Source organism: Phalacrocorax carbo, chromosome 6 (genome assembly GCF_963921805.1).
Source record: "Phalacrocorax carbo chromosome 6, bPhaCar2.1, whole genome shotgun sequence".
NCBI classification, from domain to species: Eukaryota; Metazoa; Chordata; class Aves; order Suliformes; family Phalacrocoracidae; genus Phalacrocorax; species Phalacrocorax carbo.
Genome location: NC_087518.1, coordinates 53,104,188 through 53,123,467, shown reverse-complemented (window position 1 = coordinate 53,123,467; position 19,280 = coordinate 53,104,188). Strand labels below are relative to the sequence as shown.

The 19,280-nt window shown below is 39.1% G+C and overlaps 2 protein-coding genes across 16 annotated transcripts in view; one reads left to right on the top strand and one right to left on the bottom strand.

The window, feature by feature from the left end:
* The window catches only part of MIGA1 (mitoguardin 1), a 43,015-nt gene extending 26,515 nt beyond the window's left edge, over nt 1-16,500 (bottom strand). For 2 of the 9 annotated variants that reach the window (XR_010373455.1, XM_064455346.1), the window contains exons 1-7: nt 16,149-16,328; nt 15,215-15,385; nt 12,293-12,470; nt 11,609-11,745; nt 11,229-11,355; nt 10,621-10,757; nt 9,736-9,859 (exon numbers count right to left, since the gene is read on the bottom strand). Coding sequence is in view for 8 of the 9 variants with exons in the window: in XM_064455346.1 (XP_064311416.1) it covers nt 9,736-9,859; nt 10,621-10,757; nt 11,229-11,355; nt 11,609-11,745; nt 12,293-12,470; nt 15,215-15,313 (802 nt within the window). In the remaining variant the exon portion in view is untranslated. Of the gene's footprint in view, nt 1-9,735; nt 9,860-10,620; nt 10,758-11,228; nt 11,356-11,608; nt 11,746-12,292; nt 12,471-15,214; nt 15,386-16,101; nt 16,331-16,392 lie in introns of those variants that run through there. The other 7 variants (XM_064455348.1, XM_064455347.1, XM_064455344.1 and 4 more) reach the window with 6 other exon arrangements.
* The window catches only part of USP33 (ubiquitin specific peptidase 33), a 42,962-nt gene continuing 40,178 nt past the window's right edge, over nt 16,497-19,280 (top strand). For 2 of the 7 annotated variants that reach the window (XM_064455336.1, XM_064455333.1), the window contains exon 1: nt 16,497-16,718. The gene's annotated coding sequence lies outside the window, so the exon portion shown is untranslated. Of the gene's footprint in view, nt 16,719-17,217; nt 17,362-19,280 lie in introns of all 7 variants that reach the window. The other 5 variants (XM_064455337.1, XM_064455335.1, XM_064455334.1 and 2 more) reach the window with 4 other exon arrangements.

Sequence of the window (19,280 nt, the reverse complement as noted above, 5' to 3'; positions counted from 1 at the left end):
TCTTGAATCAGCTACACTACAGCACTTTGCTACAAACAGGATTATTAGGTAAGGTGGGACATACTGCACAGACCAGATATCCCACAAAGAACTGGAGAATTGACAGTAATTTGTTAAAAAGTTTAGCTTGAGCTCTCAAAAAGGAAAACAAAACACATCTGAAACCCAGTTAATTTTTTGTAAGTTTTAGTAATTAATTGCACAAATACATGCATGAGAGAAAAATGACACATAAATAATAAATTTTACTCCCTCTGTTGTTATTGTTCAAAGAACCTTTTGCTAAAACTTTCCACAAAAATAGGTTTCCTCCCACATAACGGTTCAACTTTGAAATGCTTCAAGCTGAAAGAAAAGTTTAAGGAATTTGTAAGATATAAAAAGGCCTTTAGGAATTAAATGCTTACACAACCTACCTGAGCCTCCCAGCTGTAGGCCAAGCAGTTAAAAAACCCCACAAACCATACACCTGGTAAATAAACATGTATTAATGTAGCAATGGGGTATGGCTACTGCTAAATAACAAGCCCAGTAATTAGCAGTCATTGAAGGCTGCGCTATGTGGATACGCTACAACCATTTATGCCAGGCTGATGGGTCAGAGCCTTTGACTTAAACGGCAGCAAGATTTAAACATAGTAGACACACATCAGTTAAGAAAAGTTGTTCCCTTTTGCACATGTGCAGGCAGACACAATGTTTTCATTTTAAGCCCTTAAAAATAAATTGCAGGCAGAAGTTTATCCATTTTAGTTCTAACTGAACTATTGAATTAATAGAGGAAGTCTAATGCAGAGAGCTACATTTGCTGATTTTATCCAATTCTGCCAATATTCCGCTTTGATATTGTGCTCAAAAGCAATCAGAAAAGCTCAAGTTATTATTTCTGCACTTTCAAATTAAGCTACCAAGCTAAGACTGCTGATTACCTTTGAAGACTTTTCAAACTCTAAACTATCACTGTCTATCTCCCCCACCCCATTATGGCTTTCCTTCCTTTATTTTGCCCAAGAATGTTTCAGACAAGCCTCTCTTAAAAACAGACTTTAATGCAAGAATAAATTGTTTTACTAGAAGTTCTAAAACAGGAATTAGCCTTATGGGCCAAAACATGTTCTTGATCATCAGTTTATATAACCTCGCACTGCGATACTCCAGCCAGAAAAATAAACACTTCTCCCGCCCTCACTACTTGCCATCTGTCTGGTATGATTTTTTCTGCCTCTGGAACATTTATACTCACAATGTATATAAACACATAGAAGTTAAGTGTATATACATCCTTTTTAGTAAGAAAAAGAATTTGTAAACTGTAACTTGTTAAGAATATACCACAAAAACATGTGAGAGCGAGGAAAAAAAAAAGGCAACTTCCTGCCTTTGGAAGGCTGTTTCCACTTATTCCATACACCACTTTTCGAAAGCGTTCAAAATGAAGGCAAGTGGTTATTAAATCAAGCCCTGATACGCAGGGAAAATGATCACTTCTTTACACAAAAAGAAGGCAACTACGTGTACATTTTTAAAAGGTTTTTAAAAAATGGAGACGCTATTGACTAAATCTAAGCACTAGAACGGCCAACAAAGAAAGATGCAAATGGAACACTCAAAAAAATATGCCTTTAAAGTTGTGTTAGGCATGTGTGTTTGCTGTTGTGGGCTAAGTGATAAAACACAGATAATACAGCGTGCGTTAACTAGTCCTACTTGAGTAGTGTTGTGGAGCACTAACTGCATAAACTGCTGTCCAAATGTTCTTTACTCATGTAAGGAACTGAAACAGCTTCATTATATTTCCCCCTTTTTATCAGGGATTTAAAGCTAATGGGCAGAAAAGAAAGGAAAAAGCGGGAGAAAGTAATTAGAGTTTGCCCGGGTAACTGTGGAACCGGGAGCCTCATGCTAAGAAGAGATGTGGGAAAGAGACAATTGCAGCTGCTCACATGTTGTAAGGAACAAGCAGAAACAGTTGAGATATAGCAGATGGATTGTTTTAGGACTGAGCAGGGAAGCATTGGAACAGCTAGCTGAACAAAGGCTGGGAAATTAAATCAGGTAGCTCAATTATGAGTGGCCTTTAGAGCTACAAGGAAGAATAGCTTGCATTTCATTTGAAGAGACGCTCCTGAGGGAGAGAGACAGCTTAAGGGAAAGGAATAATCCAGTCAGAAAAATGAGCAAAGGTGATTTTTATAAACACCGGTTAAGTCCATGTGAGCGAAGCATGTTTTAAATGGACAAGACAGGACATAAGAACATGGCAGGAGTCAAGAAGTGAGAGAGACAAGGGTTTAAACAGGAGTTTTGGTGTGGACAGAAAGAAGACAGGTTTCAGAGATGCCATTTAAGGAAAAGCAACAAGGTGTATAAATAGCCTGCACGGCTGGATCTAAGAGCAAAGCTGTTGGGCAAATGGGAGCAAGGGTCTTCAAAAATCAGAAACTGACTCTGCTTCTGATCTTATTGGAAGTGTTTTTGGAAAATTCTTCCCTACCACCCCCTGCCTAACATACAATAAGCAACCTTGAGTTCTCCAGTGCTGGTTCAGTGTACAATAAAACAGATTATGTTGAGCCACTGCTGAAAATACTTCAGCTGATCTGTTTTACTATGCAATGAAATGGCATCTAAGCTTCAGCTTTCAAGACAAACACAAACATATACTCCAACATAAAGATACAGATTATCAAATACCAATCTTTTTCAGTACCAGTAACTTCACTGCAGGTCCATGCAAAGCTATTTTACATTTTTAATATAGTATTGCCAAAACTAAGAGTATTGCTGAGAAAGCTAAGCATTATAATCTTCTCATAGACACAACATTTGCAGAAATAGTTTTGTTTGCAATTTTAAGTTGCACTTTTAACTACCAATCTGACTCTACTATTCAACATCCTGTGCTTAGGTGATTTCTGTTAAAGAATTTTTCTGAAGGCTATTTAGAAAGAAAGCATTATTAATATTGGCAAATATACCTTCAAAGGAAAGTCTTAAATATTATTGATAGCAGAACACATACTATCCAATTCAAATATCTGCCCTTTGAGTATCTATTGTGAGTCAGAAATAAGGAGTTACAGCATTAAGTTGCAATACAAAAGACCTCACAGCAAAAAGCAGTATGCTTCAGCAGTTACTGAACTTCCAAAAATTGCAATAGCTGAATTATGTTCAAAATATGCATTATTTTTTTAAAAATAGGATTGGAATAACTTTTCTGGGCTTTTTTTCAGACTTAGTAATATTGTTTTCTTTCCTTTACAAGAGCATTTCTTGGGATGAATATATTTCCACGCTTAGAAAAAAAAAACTATTGTTTTCTTTTGTTGCAATTTCAATTTTGTTTCAGCCACTAAGAAAAGGTTTTGTCCTTCTCCAAGAAATGAAGAGGTCACCTAATGTAAATTTATCTTCAAGGAACAGTTTTCAAGCTATCATAAAAAGTTACGCTACTTCGAAACTATTTTATAGTATGTACCAGTAGAACACACTCGATTCACTGAATTATTACAAATTGCTCGCCTCCTCATTGGAGCCTGAGAGTTAGAAACGTTTCTTGTGTGTAACCAAATAAAACATAATACTCTCAAACTAAAATTTTTCCATTAACATTTCAGAAGCAGGAGGGAAAATACAGGCCCTAGATTTTCATCCATGGACAGTAAAGCATTACAGAAGTCTGTGTTAATAAAATGTATAAAAATGAGCTTTCAACAGCTTCATTGATTATACAAAGATTTTTTTGTTGTTGTTTTTTTTTCTTTTTTTTTTAAGAGCAGCTGGAGAAAAGGTTTCTAGTATGTAAATATGTTCTCCAAAGAGTTTTGTCGGTAGGTTAAAGGCTGTGCTTATTCTGTCCAAAATGCCAAGCATATCTTTGAGTGTGAGAAGAAAATTAAAAAAAGAAACAGACGAACCTTCCAACAAAACCATCCAACAACACAGACCTTTGTGCGATATCTTTTACTGCAGTAGCTCAAACAATTAATTTGTTTTAAATTGTGTAATTAATATAAAAGAAAAAGTAAATATTTTAAAAAGAAAAAATTAATCAATATGTAGGCTTTAATACTATTTTCAAAAAGTTTAAGGGCCAGTGTACACAAGTCACCATTAGTTTGAGTGCCAGCATTTCTTTTTACAGTAGAAATCAAAATAATAATATGAAGTATTAGGAATTCAGTACTGACAAGGAACCCTACAATTTGAGAATTTTCCCCTCTGACCTGCAATTCTGCTCGTAAGTAAAGCTATTGTTTCTCTCCTAACTCTTTGCATTCCTCCCAAGTTAGCTCGACTAACATTTCAGTCTGCTAGAAAAGATCTAAAAAGGAAAAAAAAAAAAAAAAAAAAGAACTCTTTTTCAAGGACAGACTACAGAAAGTATTGGAAGCTTTTAACCCTCTACCCCTTCACATTCACCATGCAGAAATAACAAGACGAATATTTTATTTCACAGTTTTCTGCCAATTGCCTCCTTCCTGATTCAGTGCAGCTTATGCCTGACACAGGAAAGCCTGTTTCTAGGCTTCCCACGTTGTTCCACAGTCCTAAAAGGATCAGAATAAAACCAGCAGCAGTTCAGCTCTACATATTTGTTTTAATTTCACGTCCAGAAATATTTCTCCTGTAGAAAACCTATTTTAGCTTTCTGGTTTATGTGATAATTCTGAAAGTCCAGTGGAGAATGCAACAACAATAAACGTAACTGCATTCCATTATTTCTTCTACTTAAAATGCAAGTCTTCCAGGGCTGTATTCATCGTTTATAACTCAACAATAGCTTACAGAGTTGAAAATTATAATTTGCAATTATTTGTATTATTACTATTAATAGAATTCTACCCACAGGGGGAAAAGCTATTTATTTATACCTCTATCTTCTGCACTGCTAGAAGTTGAATATTTAGAAATATCTGGAAGAAAAGAAATAGATAATTTACATATTACTAGGGGGTAAAAAAAGCACTTGGAGATGCTAATTTACGCAACAAGAATCAAAAAAAAGGCAATTAAGACTACAGCACGCAACCACTTCAAGTGATGATTGCCTGCTCTGACAAGTCACCTTTTACCTGTCACAGCAGACAGAAAAGAAGCACTTCAGGCCTCAACATGAAAGCCAGTAGTTGCAGTGACAAGCTACTCTATTCCAGCAGGGCCCCAGGTAACTCAATACTGACTCCCCCATGTAGCATATTAGAATCACAGAATCTCAGGTTGGAAGGGACCTCAGGGATCATCTAGTCCAACCTTTCTAGGAAGAGCACAGTCTAGACAAGATGGCCCAGCACCCTGTCCAGCCGAATCTTAAAAGTGACCAACATGGCTGAGTCAACCACTTCCCTGGGGAGATTATTCCAATGGTGACTGTCCTCACTGTGAAAAATTTTCCTCTGGTGTCCAGTTGGAATCTCCCCAAGAGCAATTTGTGTCCATCCCCCCTTGTCCTCTCCATGTGACTCCTTGTAAAAAGGGAGTCTCCATCTTCTTTGTAGCTACCCCTTAAGTACTGGTACATGCTGATGAGATCCCCTCTAAGCCTCCTTTTCTCAAGCACAGTCTCCTCCAGAAGGCTGTTTCTCAAAGCTGGTTGGCAAATTGTTTATCATGCCAACCAACTTCAACTAGTAAGTGGGATCTCAAAATGAAAAGCAAGTCTGTGGCTTGATCACTCAATGGCAGCACTAAGGTCTTAATTTGATTAGGTAAAGGGAAATGATGACCGGGGAAGAATAACATGTAAAGGTTTTGGAAAGGAGCAACACCTGTGACTAGCAGACAAATAAGGGAGAGAGTGGTTTCAGGAGCTGCAGAAGTTTGGCAGATTTTACAGAGAAAGCTGAAAACCAGGAATTCATAGAAATTTTTACCTTTGTAAGTTTCCTTCCTGACCTAATTTGGAGCTCATTATAACCCAGGGTTTCTGAAGAAGAAGTGCTAGTCAGATATTTATGTAGCAAGTCTTTTGATAACACTTGATAGCACATGTCCAACTGTCAGAGTCCTGTCTCCAGCTGTGGCTAATCACAAGTGCTTCAGATGGAGAAAACAGGAAAAAAATCCACAAGCTATATCTCACCATGATGTATATCAGAAAAAACAAAGCAAAACTTCTTGTGATTACTATTGTGGGTCAACAGTGGAAACCCTGATGCATAAAGATCTGGTTATAACCATTTTAATGACAAGCTGTAAGTGTTGTGAACCTATTAAGGACCACAACGGCTTTTTCTTGTTCACTCCAAGGCCCACAAAAGAAGAAAAAATAGCAGTAGTAAGGGGAAACACTGAAATGCCAGAAAGACCACAATGACCATTTACCCTCAAGCCATCCCTTCCTCTCAGAGAGGAAGAAAAACATCCCTCAAACAGCAGTAAAAACAAACAAACAAACAAACTGGCTAAAATACTGAAATACCCTCAATGTGCTTCAGAGGCAACTCACTTCAGAACTTTTCTTGTTTCACTTGAACAACCAGAAACTGGATCTAGTTATGTCTGACAACAAGCTCTAAACTCCCCAGCACCACATACCTTTTCTATGTGTAAGTAGCTATTCAGAACAAGTAAGTCACCTCTCAGCACTTTCTTCATTAAGGAGCTGGACATACGCAACTTAAGCCACATATTAGCTTTTTTCCCCAACACACGGATCATTTTTATGGCTTGTTTTGTGCTGTTCTAGCACTTCTGTATCTTCTGAAATATGAACAACAAAACTGGACACAGTATTCTAAAACCATACAAAACCAAGGTCATATCTCTGCCTCTATGCCAATGCTGTCCTTTTCACATAGCCAGAGGTTAGCGATGGTCTTCTACAGCACTGTGCTGAGAATTTACACTGACTGTGATGCATAATTTTCTTAATGCATGCCGAGTGTTTCTTCATTATTTTTCTTTTAAAAATCTCCCATCTACATGTACAACCCATACTTGTCTGGGCTCAAATGTAATTTGTTAGATTGTATCAATTTAAACAGATAATTCAGATCAGTATTACTAACATTTCCTTTTCAATAATTCAATGCTTTTAATGCCCTAAATGATCATTTTTTAATCAACTTCCAGCTCTACAAGTTATTTTATCAACTACACGGTTGATAAAATTACAGTGTTTGACCAAACATCCCCCTGAGAAAGAAAACCTTTCCCTTAACAGCGGGCAGAAGTATAAACAAATGTTCATGTCAGTGAGCTTACTATTATCATCTAATGTGTGCTGTATCAATCCCCCAAATCGCACATCTCTCAAAAACCTACAGTCCAAGAAAAACTAGCTACTATGAAACTGTATCAACTGCCACTGATTACACCTTTTATTATGTTGCCTGTGGTAACAGAACTCATAATTAGCAACTCTATTGCCTCACAGGTATGAGGCTTAACTAGGGTGATGGAGTTTTGGGGTTGTCTGTTTGCTTTTTAAGATTAGGAACTAAATTGGCAATTTCCCAATCATTTGGAACATTTTTCACTTTCCAAGATTAGTGCATAGTAATGGATTAGGGTGCTTTCTTTATCTAGTTTCCTTAAGAAGTTTTGGGTATAAATCATCCAGGACTACTGATTCTGATTTAGCAGATGCTGCCTCTTTTGCCACAAATGATATGCATTCCTGTCAGTGTCAAAGACATACACACATTCCCGATTCATTTCAAGTACAGAACAGAGGCACCTTAATTTCTGTTTCTGTTCAGAACTGCGTGTTTTGGTTTTTTTTTTTGGAGTAGGGTATTATTCTCAGTAGCGTAAAGAATGCTGTACCATCTTTATTTCTTTTGGCCACTCGGATTTCATGATTTTCTTGGACTTGCTTATAGTTGTTGCTCTTGAACCCTTCCTTTACTGTGGTTCTTAATCTACGCACGTGCACACGTGTGCACGCACACACACAAAAAGGGAAAAAGTGATCAGTATTTATACTCCTTACTTCCTAAAAGAGTAATACAAAGCTTTGGACAGAAGTGACACAAAATAAGTATTACATGTTAATATGTACGTTTCGTTGTAGTAAAGGAAAGTTTGTTGACAGCAGCTTTCCTTCTCTTTCACTAGATTTCCAAATTAATAAAAAAAAAAAAGGGGGGGGGGGGAAGGTGGGAAATAAACTTCTCAGGGAGCCTCTAGGATTCTCCCAAACGTACTCTTCTGTCTCTCCCCATGAAAGTTACCAAAAAAGGTCAGTCGCAAAAACACCCTACTTCAAACATTCGTACACTACACTCAGTGTCACGTCTTACAGGGAAATAAATTATCTAAGAAATTTTGAGTGATTAAATGTTTTCATATCAAATATTGAACAAAACCATCCTCTGTATTAAATCTTCCAAGCGCCAGCATTTGAGATTATGTTGATCTGTTTACATTCTAAAATAGCATTCTGAAAAAGTGAAGCATTCTCTAATGTATTACTTGCTGTTCAAGCCACAAATTCAAGATAGTGATGAAAAAGCCCCAAATCCTGAACGGTGAAAACACTACTCACTAACTTCATTACTTGTTTTCCTCACTCATCTGGGGCAGCACAAATAATATTCATAACAAAGTAACAGACATCTGCTCAAGGGATCACAAATTATTTCTACAAAGGGCATTTGAAAGGAATTCAATTCTCAGAACATTCTTGCTAAACAAGAATCAAGTTATCACATCTAAAAAATAAAATATCAGTTCAAAATACTTCCAGGGTAACCAAGCAAAACAATAACTAAACACATTGAACATCACACTGAGTCCTTTGAATACCATTTTATTAATTTTGCCTGAAGATAGAAATTACAAATAAGCACCTAATTTAATAATGGATAGACATTGCAACTATAGAGCTTAAGATTTCAGACACCAAAACATAACACCCAAACGCTTTTCTGCTTTAAGAATTACGTTAACAGGGGTACGTAGATATGTCAGAAAGACAGCTCCAATCTAAATTTAATACCTGCCTTCCTCTGAGCTGTATTTAGTAGTTGCAGGATAACACGAGGGCTAAGAGATGAGAGTACTGCCACCTTGTGCCAGTCAGGCTGAAGCCTAACAAACAAGGCTACAGACTAAAACAAATCCCAGAACATGTCTGCCTTTATGATGTGACAGTTATTTTAAATCAGATGCTTGATCTTGAATTATGGAAGTGTGTAATAGTATCAGTCTTTAAGAATATCTTAAGCCAATTTTTAAAATAAAAATAATAAATTATCTGTATTTAGTCAACAAGTCTGGCAGCAACTATTCTTATTTTGCCATTATAGCATCCTGGATTTAGTCACTCATAACTGATAAATTTCAATCACAGGGAGTAAGAGCTTTGGTGATGGATATCTGCTCCAGGCTAAGTCTTTCTGGTTTGATTTTGGTTTCTTTGTAAAACTTTTTTTAACTATGGTAGGTAAAACAACCCAGCACATGCATACACAATACTACAGTTCAAAACACATAACTTCTTTTGAAATGCTCTAATACACCCATGTTATAGAAAGGGTCCTACGTTCTTACTGCATAAATATTTAAATACCCGAGTTAACAGAAACTTAGAGAAGTATTATGAAAATTCTGAAGTATACTGACAAGCCACAAGGAAAAAAATTTCCTCTCAGTCCATTCTTATCTAAAATGCAAGCACTACATCAACCATTACATAATTATGTAAAGACCTGAATTTTTTTCCACTTATTTACTTATACATATAATTCTGCTCAGCTGATAAAAACATAAAATAGGAGTACTCACCAATATCATTAGCTAGAGAAGCAGGATCAGAGACCCCAAGGGTGGCCTCAAACTCCTCCTGAAGCCGATAAGCTCTTTGAAGAAGGGATTCAAGCTTATGAATGAATTCAGCACTAATGATATCCTGCAAGAAGACAGACATTAGATGATTTTCTGTCACTTACAGTCTGTAAGATGCCTTTGTAAAATCTAAGAATATTAACCCTTCAAAGAGCTCACTGTGCCACATTAATTTCCTACAAACCGCACAAGGACACTGCCACATGAATACTTCAACATCCAGAACATACACACTTTTCTAAGCATGCATGTATTTTATTTATTATAATAAAAATAAAACCTACGTTTCAAAATACTTTAAAATTCTCTGTGAAGTTTACTGCACTAGAAAGAATGAAAATCATACTGGTGTATCTTTATTTCAAAATATATTTTTAGCATTTAGGTCATAAGAACAAAGAAATACAAATAAAGTTCAAGCACATTATTTCTGAATATTCATAATTTCATAATCTTTCCCAAGACCTTTATCTTTGCTAAGCAGATATCCTCTCACACAGTCATAAAAAAGGAATGGCCCAAGAGATTTTGTGCAGAGAACTAGTGTGCTTGGTAGCTTGATAATACCATTCAGAAGCAAACACTGATGCAACAGCAATTGCCAGAAAAATAAAGCAAGCTAATTCCCCTTCCTCCTAATAACCAATCAAAAAAAAAATCAAAAGGAACAAAGTTAGTTCTCCTTTAAATGCAATGTCACTAAATCGGAAATTTGAATTAATTCTCAAGTTTTGGTAACTGAATTAGAAGTTGAAAAGATTCAGGTAACAAAATGCAACGAATAGTCAGGGAAGCAACAGTGGATTATAGATTGCATATACTCACTTCAACACTTTCTTCTGCAATTGCATCTCCTGCTCCCAGCTTAATGGAACCACAGATTGCTTCATCTTCAACCTGCCTGTTACGGAAAGTTAGCGCCTGCTCCCATCGACGCAGCGCTTCTTCAAAAAGCTCCATACCTGGGGGGGACAGGAATACCTCCATTCCATCAAATACACAGCTTCCATATGCATTCACATTTTAGAGTCACAGGAAACTACGTAGCTAATAAGCATGATTATAGCAGAGATGCAACTTATTAAAACAATAGCAATTTGCATTCTAAAAAAAATAGAGACATATCTGCCTTTTTAATAAGATAAAGAAGTTCACAATATGATTAAAGCAACAACGTTCAGTGTATTTTTTCCTATTTACTTTTTAAAATAACCCTATGGCTTACTACAAGTACAGGAATAAAATTATGTATTTTAAAAAACTGACTCCACATCAAGGAAGATTTCATTATTTAATGGAAATGTTCTTAGACACATGCCCACAGGACACTATGAAAGAACACCGCAATAATATTCTGCGTCACTTTGCCACAAATCCAAGAGATTATTTACGTTCATTGTTGGTAGATGATGAATATTGTTATTATAACTTACCCATCAAATATAAATTTTCAGGTGTGGTCACTGGGATATTGACAAGCTTAATATCATCTTCATCGGGTTTATCCCAGGAATTAGAATTGGCGCAAGCACAACTGTGACAAGAGGTGGCACTCTGAACCTTAAAAAAAATAAACAAATTTTGAAGTGTTGTTATACAAAGTATCCTTAAAACTACATTCCTCTCAGAGTACTTTACATCCAAGTTACCTATCTAGAAAGTTTTACTATGTAATGAGTACAATGACCTTCTCAGCGTCTCTAGCCATCTGTGCAGCTTGTTCAGGAAAGTTGTTTCAGCTCAGTGAAACCATTAGGTGCATATGCAGTGCAAGTTAACAGACATTCAAAAGCCTTAACACACTTTTACTTACTGAGGCCAGACTCTGAACCGAACCAGAGTATTTACTGAAAAGTCCTCCGTTTGCATAGATAGAAGGCTGAGATCCTTTTTCCTTGGCAGAGCTCAGAGAAAGGGTCAAGTTTTGCCGACTACTGGAACAACTAGAACCTAACAGATAAAACGTTTTGAGTTTGCAGCAGCTTTAAAGTCAGTCTATCTTTTGGTAGCAAGACCTATCAAGAATTGCATTTACTCTTTCAAATAAAATCCAGTTTAGAAGCAAACAACAATTATTCTTTTATTTTCAGTTCTATACAAGAAACTGCAAATTAGAACAATGTCTATAACAATAAACATGCATTTGAGCATAATTATCTTCCCATCCTATAAAAATTTAAATCTGCTTTTTTCCGTATTGATATGTCCACAAGAACCACAAACCCCACTGCTAATATACTACTGATAAAAAAAGTTTTAATCCAAATTCATAATTAAAACTTCAGCTTTGAGAACAAGACCAGCTTATTTATAAAACACTGTAATTTTGTTTTTAATTTGCACAATTTCTACTTTAACAATTCAAACCTACTCAGCATTAAAGGAGAAGAGTTTGTTTTACTACTATACAGCGTTACAGACACCCATCCCTTCATACTGCTTTTGTTCCCCTCCAAGAATACAAAGGAAAAAAAACCTTGGGGGTTCCTTCATGTACCTTTTTCTGATGCAGCTGCCTTGGTACACTCTAATACTAGATGACTTGGCTCCCATGGTGGCACTTTCTTATTTTTCTTTCCACGTCTTCTTTTAAAGTGATGGGCCAGAAAAATAACAGATATCGCACTCACTGCTGTTACCGTGAACAGCTTTTTTAACCCAGGGGAAAGCTTTATCTGAAAATAAGAGAGAGTGATTTCATTTGAAATATGTGCTGCGTAACTCCCACCTTTCCTCCTACCCTCCTTTTGGTGTGTTCAACCTAGGCTATAGCTTGTCTGAGGGAGGTAAGAGATGCTGCTCTTACACGGCTTGAGGAACAACCAACTCTGAGTTAAGGACACAGACTAATGCTCCTCAAAATCTGCAGTGGCCAGTAGGTGAGAGAGTTTACAAGCGGCTGGTGCAACAAAGTGAGCGGCTGCACTGAGACGCATATTGCAGCAGCAAGAACTAGAAGGTATATTGCAAATCCACGAACTGCGGGGACATAAGCAAAGACTTTCATACAAACATCTTTTTTATTATTATTTCTTTTTTCATGCCAGGACAATGCAGGGCTTCAATTAATTCTCTAACAGCAAAAAAATACTGAAAGGTGTTTCAATTTTGGAAGAACGTGTATTTAAACATATTTCTCTAAATAAACCAGTTTCTTTTTAATTGTTACATTTTATTTTGGACATAGATCAGTCATAGGTTTACAAAAATTTAAATTAGCAAATAAGAACCATATACACAAGGAACTGGAAGTAAAAGACATTAACAAGGTTTATAAAATTCAAAGTGAGAAGATATATGAGGAAGAAAAGAGTCCCTTAACTGGAAACTAGAGTCCACGTTCGCAAAAGCTTTAGGAAATCTATGCTGCTTGAGAAACAGACTGCTAGGAGAAAACCAGATCTGCAGTCCTTGGGGCTAATATGGTGTTTCTGTAACATGTTTCCTCATATGAGTTGGCCACACTCGGGCAGTCCCTGGTTGCTGTACAATTGGTTAATACTATCAGAGCTGGGTAACTTAAATAAGCATTGAAAGCTTTGCTTTGCATGGAGTTTGCAATCAACAAGTCAAACACATTTGAGTTGGGAACCCTGTCCTTAGTGGTACTGTATCTTGGCCAAGGCCAAAAGCCTAGCACTGTACTCTGCGAGGAAAAGGAAATCCCTGAAACAAAGCACAAACACATACTTACAAAAGACTATTGTATTTGACAGGAAAGAGTTAATAACCAAATAACTGAAATTAAAACCTTGAAGCTCACAAAATAAAATGCTAGACTTAAAGTTTCAAAAAGCTCTAAGTGGATTTTTAAAATTTGTCTGTGCCTACAAGCACTATCATAAATAAATCAACAGTGCAATGGAAACCTCTAAGTAGGGGGAAGTTAATAGTTGCACCTAGTGGAGTTGCACATGGTATTTAAAAAGGATGTGAATATGCTGCAATGTAAAAAAGAAATCAGTGATCTTGCAGTGAGAATTTTTACGTATCATAAATACAGAAAAAGTGTGACAATAATCAGATGCAGCTAAGACTGAGAATATCTCATTCTGGTTTTACATGCAGCAAAACTTTGAAAAACATTTACATGCAATTGTGAAAAATGACATATCTTTTGCTTACAAGCATCCAATTCAATAGAAATAAAATACAGTCATATTAAAGGCATAGGGTTTAAAAGCAGAACTTTATTAGGACCTGCTAATATCTATTTTTAAAAAAAGTATTATTGCCATTCCTAATTAGAAATATTCTTTTTATTTTAATTGTCCTTGTCAACGATTCAGCATACACAGAATGGAAAAAAACTACTGGACCATATTTTGTGCAGCCAACTAGAAACCTTTTTTTCTCTCCTGTGTATTATGGCATCAGAATATGGCTCACTCTTCAAGAAATTTATTCTCTGAGGGATCTGACTGAAGCCTTAATATTTTCTCAAGTAATTCTGACTTATTTCTCTCTACCATTTATCACATATGTACTTATGGACAACTGACACCTCTCTTCTCTGCATCTCTACAACACAACTACATCTCCTCCTCCCTGTCTTTGACATGAAGGTGCTCTAGGGACAAATCTTATGATTCCCTGCAGACAAGGAGTATCAGCTTCACAATTACTTTTGTCAACCTGAAAACTAAGCTCTTAATGTACTCTTTGCTCAGACTTGAGTGACTGCTATCTGTGTTGCTATTTGTACAGTGAAAACTAACCTATAATACCAGTGAAAGAAAATAAAAATAACTAACTCCTGGACCATCTATAGAAGGAAATAATGTGATTAACAGAGCCTTAAGATTTTCTTTGGAGATCTTTCCGTAAGTAAAACACACAAACAAAACCAACAAAAAGAAGTGAACGGGTTCAAAAACCAGCCTGTTTTTAAAGAATCACTGCCTTGCTTTGGTCATGTGCCTCTTATTTAATCTAACAGAAGTGACTGGAAAACTAGAACAATGGATTTTTGATTTGCATTAGTTAATTATCATTCAGATTGCCAGCACCACTCACCAAATTAATCTATAAATTATTTCAGGCCACACTCAATATTTTTCAAAATTTCATGACAGTTGTTTGGTTTTTAAATACCAAAAGAAATCTACAAAAAAAAAGACAACCTGAGGATTTTGATATTTGATTTGATAAGAATCATTGTACTACTGCAAAACAAAGACATACGGACACTGCAGATAAAGTAATCTCTTCAGTCAGATGTATGATGATGCACTAAGCATTAATTAGCAGGAAAAAGGAAAAAAACACTAATTTCAGTTCAGTGTTCTAAATAAACTAAAAATCAACACATTCTGTATAAATTTAACTTATATTAAGCTCAGAAGAGCAATTACAACATTGCACTTGAACTTCAAAACGTATATCAAAAGTGACAATATTCAGATAATGTATATATTACCTGGTTAAGAGAATAATACCAAGAAAGGGGAAGATGAAATACCCGTAAAGCTACTGTCTTAAGAGAAAATCGTGCCTCAGTAACAGCTTCTTCTGACATGGCTACTTCTCTCCCATAACCTCATTAAGTGGAACTATCTTGAAAACAGTCACAGCCAGACTCTGGAATACTCTGTCAAACAAAGGACACATACTAAATTATGCAATAAAAGCACAGGAGAGCTTTCTTCTACAAGCTCAAGTCTGCTATGTAGCAGGTACATGACTTGTTTCATTGATGTTTCTGAGTAAGACTTGGGCTTAAAGAGAAGATGGCAAAGTTGCTGGCTCAGCTTAGGCCTCGTTCATTCCAACCGCTCCGTGCTGAGACCTGTATATATATAACCAGGAGCTACAGGGGACTCAGTCTGCCTTGATTAGCTGGCAGTTCAGTAGTTATATCCTCCAAACCATACACGGAAACAACCCTGTTTCTAGGATCGCTGGTGCTGACAGAACGTATTTGCCGGCTAAAATAGATAAAAGATTTGAGAACAGCCAGAAAAAGTTTATGCCATGCAGAGCTTCAATTCTTGTGCAGTTACACGATGAAGATTAAACGTTGTAGCCTAGCGTAACCTCCCCCTTACCCCCTGATACTAGACCCAAGGCGAAGCCCCTGACGCCAGGCACCCACCGCGCCGCGGCCGTGGCACGGAGTGAGGTGACAGACAAGGGCGGGCCGGCACAGCGCTAACGGCCGGCGGAGGGAAATCCGCCGCGGCCACCGGCAGGACGTGATGCCCCGGAGCGTCCCCTCAGGGCAGGAACCCCTCCCCGCCGCGGGACACGGAGCGGGGCCCAGCCACCTTCCCAGGGGCGGCGAACCCCAGCCCCGCCGCCGCCCACCTCGGCTCCCATCCCCACCGCCACCGCCCAGGCGAAGGCGGGCGCACCGTTCCGGGCGCGGGTCAGGTCCCCCTGCGCGGCAGCCCTGCTGTTGCCGCCCGCGGCTACCTGCCGAGGGCCGGGGCAGGCACCACGGGTCGTCCCTTTCCCGCACCGGCGGCCGGTAGGAGACCGGCGGGGGATCTGCTTCCGGGCCAGCAAGAAGCGGCCGAGGGCGGCCGGGAGGCAGCGCCTCTCGCTGCCACGTGACGCTGACCTACTCCGCTAGGAGTCCACCTCCGCCATCTTTACCTAGGGCAAGCCTTCTTCTACGGGCGGCGGGTCGAGAACCTGGCGCCGCCATCTTTGTGCGGGGCAGCGCTCACGTGAGCGGCGGAGGCGCTCGGCGCGGTTAGCTTTGTGAGGGGCGCGTCCTCTCGGTGGGGTTGTTGTGGCTGGCTGGTCTGTCTCTGCTGAGGAGGAGCTCCTGCCGTCTTCTCCGCTACGGCGGCGTAGGGCAGGGGAGCGTTACTTGCCCTCCCACCCGCCAGGGCTGCTCGCCCCGGAGGCTGGGTTTCGACATCGGTGCAAGCCGTGGGGCTCGCCGCGGCCCGGCTTAGCTCCGGGCTCCGCGCACGGTACGTTCTCCCGGGTGCTCCGGTAAGATGGGGGGAGGTGGGCTGGCGGTGGGGGAGGCGGGTCGGGCCCGGCGTCCGTGAGGGGACACAGGAGCGCGGCGGGCGGTGTCTGCGGCTGGTCTCAAAGTCCAGGGCGGCCTGGCCCGCTGGGCCTGCGGGCACGGTGGTGGCCGGTGGTGGGCGGCCGAGGCGCCGCGCTCCCGGAGGGCTGGGTGGGGGGCCGGGGCGGCGGGCGGCCCGCCTGCCTCCCTCGCCGCGCCGGGGTCGGTGGGGAGGCGGCGCCCGGGCAGCCCGCTCCGAGCAGCGGGGCTGGGGGCGGCGGGCGGGCGGGGACGGGACCCCCGTCAGTCCCCCGCCGGCTGGGAGCGGCCGGAGGGCGTCGAATCGACCTCCCGAAGGTATCTTGCGAGGCTGAAGCTGCGCGGCGGCGGCGCCACGGGTGCGGTGCAATTCCTGGCGCCGGTGATTTACCTAGAAATGACTTTGCTCCTTCCCTGAGGTGTCTCCGCGCTTCGGTCCCCGCGAACGAGGGGTGGAATAGACCGGAGAAAAAAATGGTGTGGCACCGACTGGAAAATCACTGTAGGCTTCTCCTGCGCGCAGGCAAAGCCCGAGTTAGGAAAATCCTCTTAGAAACATAAAAGTCAGCTAATGGGTTTCACGGCTAGGATTTAAAGTGGTGGAAGAAAGAAATGAACGGACAGCCTATATACCTTAAAGGGCAATATAAAATGGGAAATGGCTAACCCTGGAAGAGGATATACCCTCAACTCAGGCAGGTTTTTTAAATGCCCTTTCTTTTGGAAACAATACTTAATGGCACACACAAAAAAAGTCTAATGAAGGTGGCTTAAAAAAAGTCTAATGAAAGCGGCTTAAAAATTGTGTCTTGCTTGGATGGGTAGTTCTTGGTGCCTGAAGAGAAGTACCAGGTATCTTTCATCAGCTTACTGAGTATGAGTTTGTCATTTATTGGGAAAACACCAGGTTTTATTCTAAATGTGTAAGTAAGTTTTCTTCAAGAGTTAGTACTGGTGGTGTCATTTTTTCCAAGAGAATGGGATAGTTGTGTTCAGAGTTGATAGATTAAAAATAGCAGAAATAGGGAGGGATGGAAGATGAAAATCAAAACTACCTACTGATTAACAGAATATAAAGGACCTTAGGGTGTGAAATTAAGATTAATTTTACCTATTTCTTGACCTGAGAAGGCTATTCTCAAGTTTGGTAACAAAATTATTCACATACATTGCTATGCTGAAGTAATTTCTGTAATAATTGTCAAAGAATCCAGTAAATGTTTCAAAGAGCAATACAGATCTTTAGAAAACTGATAGAGAAATGTATATCTTAAAAAAATCTGTATATGTATGTCTAGGGCTGTAGCTTCAATGGGCAAGTATAGTTTGGAGTGAGTGCTGGTGGGTTTCTAGTCATTCTTTCTTGAAGGATGGCTATATGACAGGCAATTACTGAAGTTCCAGGTCTCTTTAGTATTCTAAGTAATTAAATATTCAGATACAAAATTGCACCTCTGTGTCACTCTCATTTTGTTGCCATAAAATGAAGATAAATGTGGTTGTTCCAGTGCATCACTAGTAAAATAACTGGGAGCGCAAATAAGAAGGCTGAACCTAGAACTTGCTGGTTTGATATGCTGTTATTCAGAGCTGCAGAGGGAAAATAATAAAAGCCTAAAATGAAGATACAGTTACTCCTTCAGGTAATTGCTGTCTTCAGAATAATCTGTTTATTCTTAAAATCTTCTACCAGCATTCTATAACTGTACCCTGTAAAACTAGCTGATAAAATGGCTTCATATTTAGGGATATCAATGGAATAAAGATTCATATTTGTTTATTTCAATGTCTGTTGAAATGTTAACTACTATAACTAGGCAGATGAAAACATTAGTTCAAAAATTCTTTAAGATAATTTAAAATCTGTTACGTTTCTTTAGGAAATATTGGGCTCCCTGCATAAGCCTAAGATAATTTTCAAGATCAGTTGAATTCTTTTAGTGTTTAATGGGATATTTCTGTGTGCGTGATAGTAGTTCTGTGGTAGGCACCACACAAGTCTGTGATGCCATGGAATTCTGCTGAAGAGTAAATAGGTTGCTGGTCATAATGCTTTAAATTATGGTTCACATCTCTCTGACGGTTCATGTGACAAATGCTTTTTTCTTAGTGGATGCAAAGAATAAACAGGAACAGGAAAAAAAAAGACTGGAGTTCAAGATAAGTGTTACAGGCTTTTTTTCTTCCATTGAAGTATGCATGCACTAAGCAAAAATAGTAAGTCCTTCTTTGGAACATCAAATGATTCAATTAGTTGAATGATGTAGTATGAGATAGGTGGGCTGAAACAAACCTTTCATCATTTCAAGTGGAAACGATGGAGAGAGCAAGGGAGAGACTGCAAAGTTCTCTCCCAAATATAGGAAGCATTTGATGAGAAGCTTATATTGCATGAATATGATCACGAACAGTTAGTGTGAAAACTTGAGTTCAGTTCCCAGTTAAGTTTTACTTCATTCTTAACCTCCTAGTGAAACAAAGA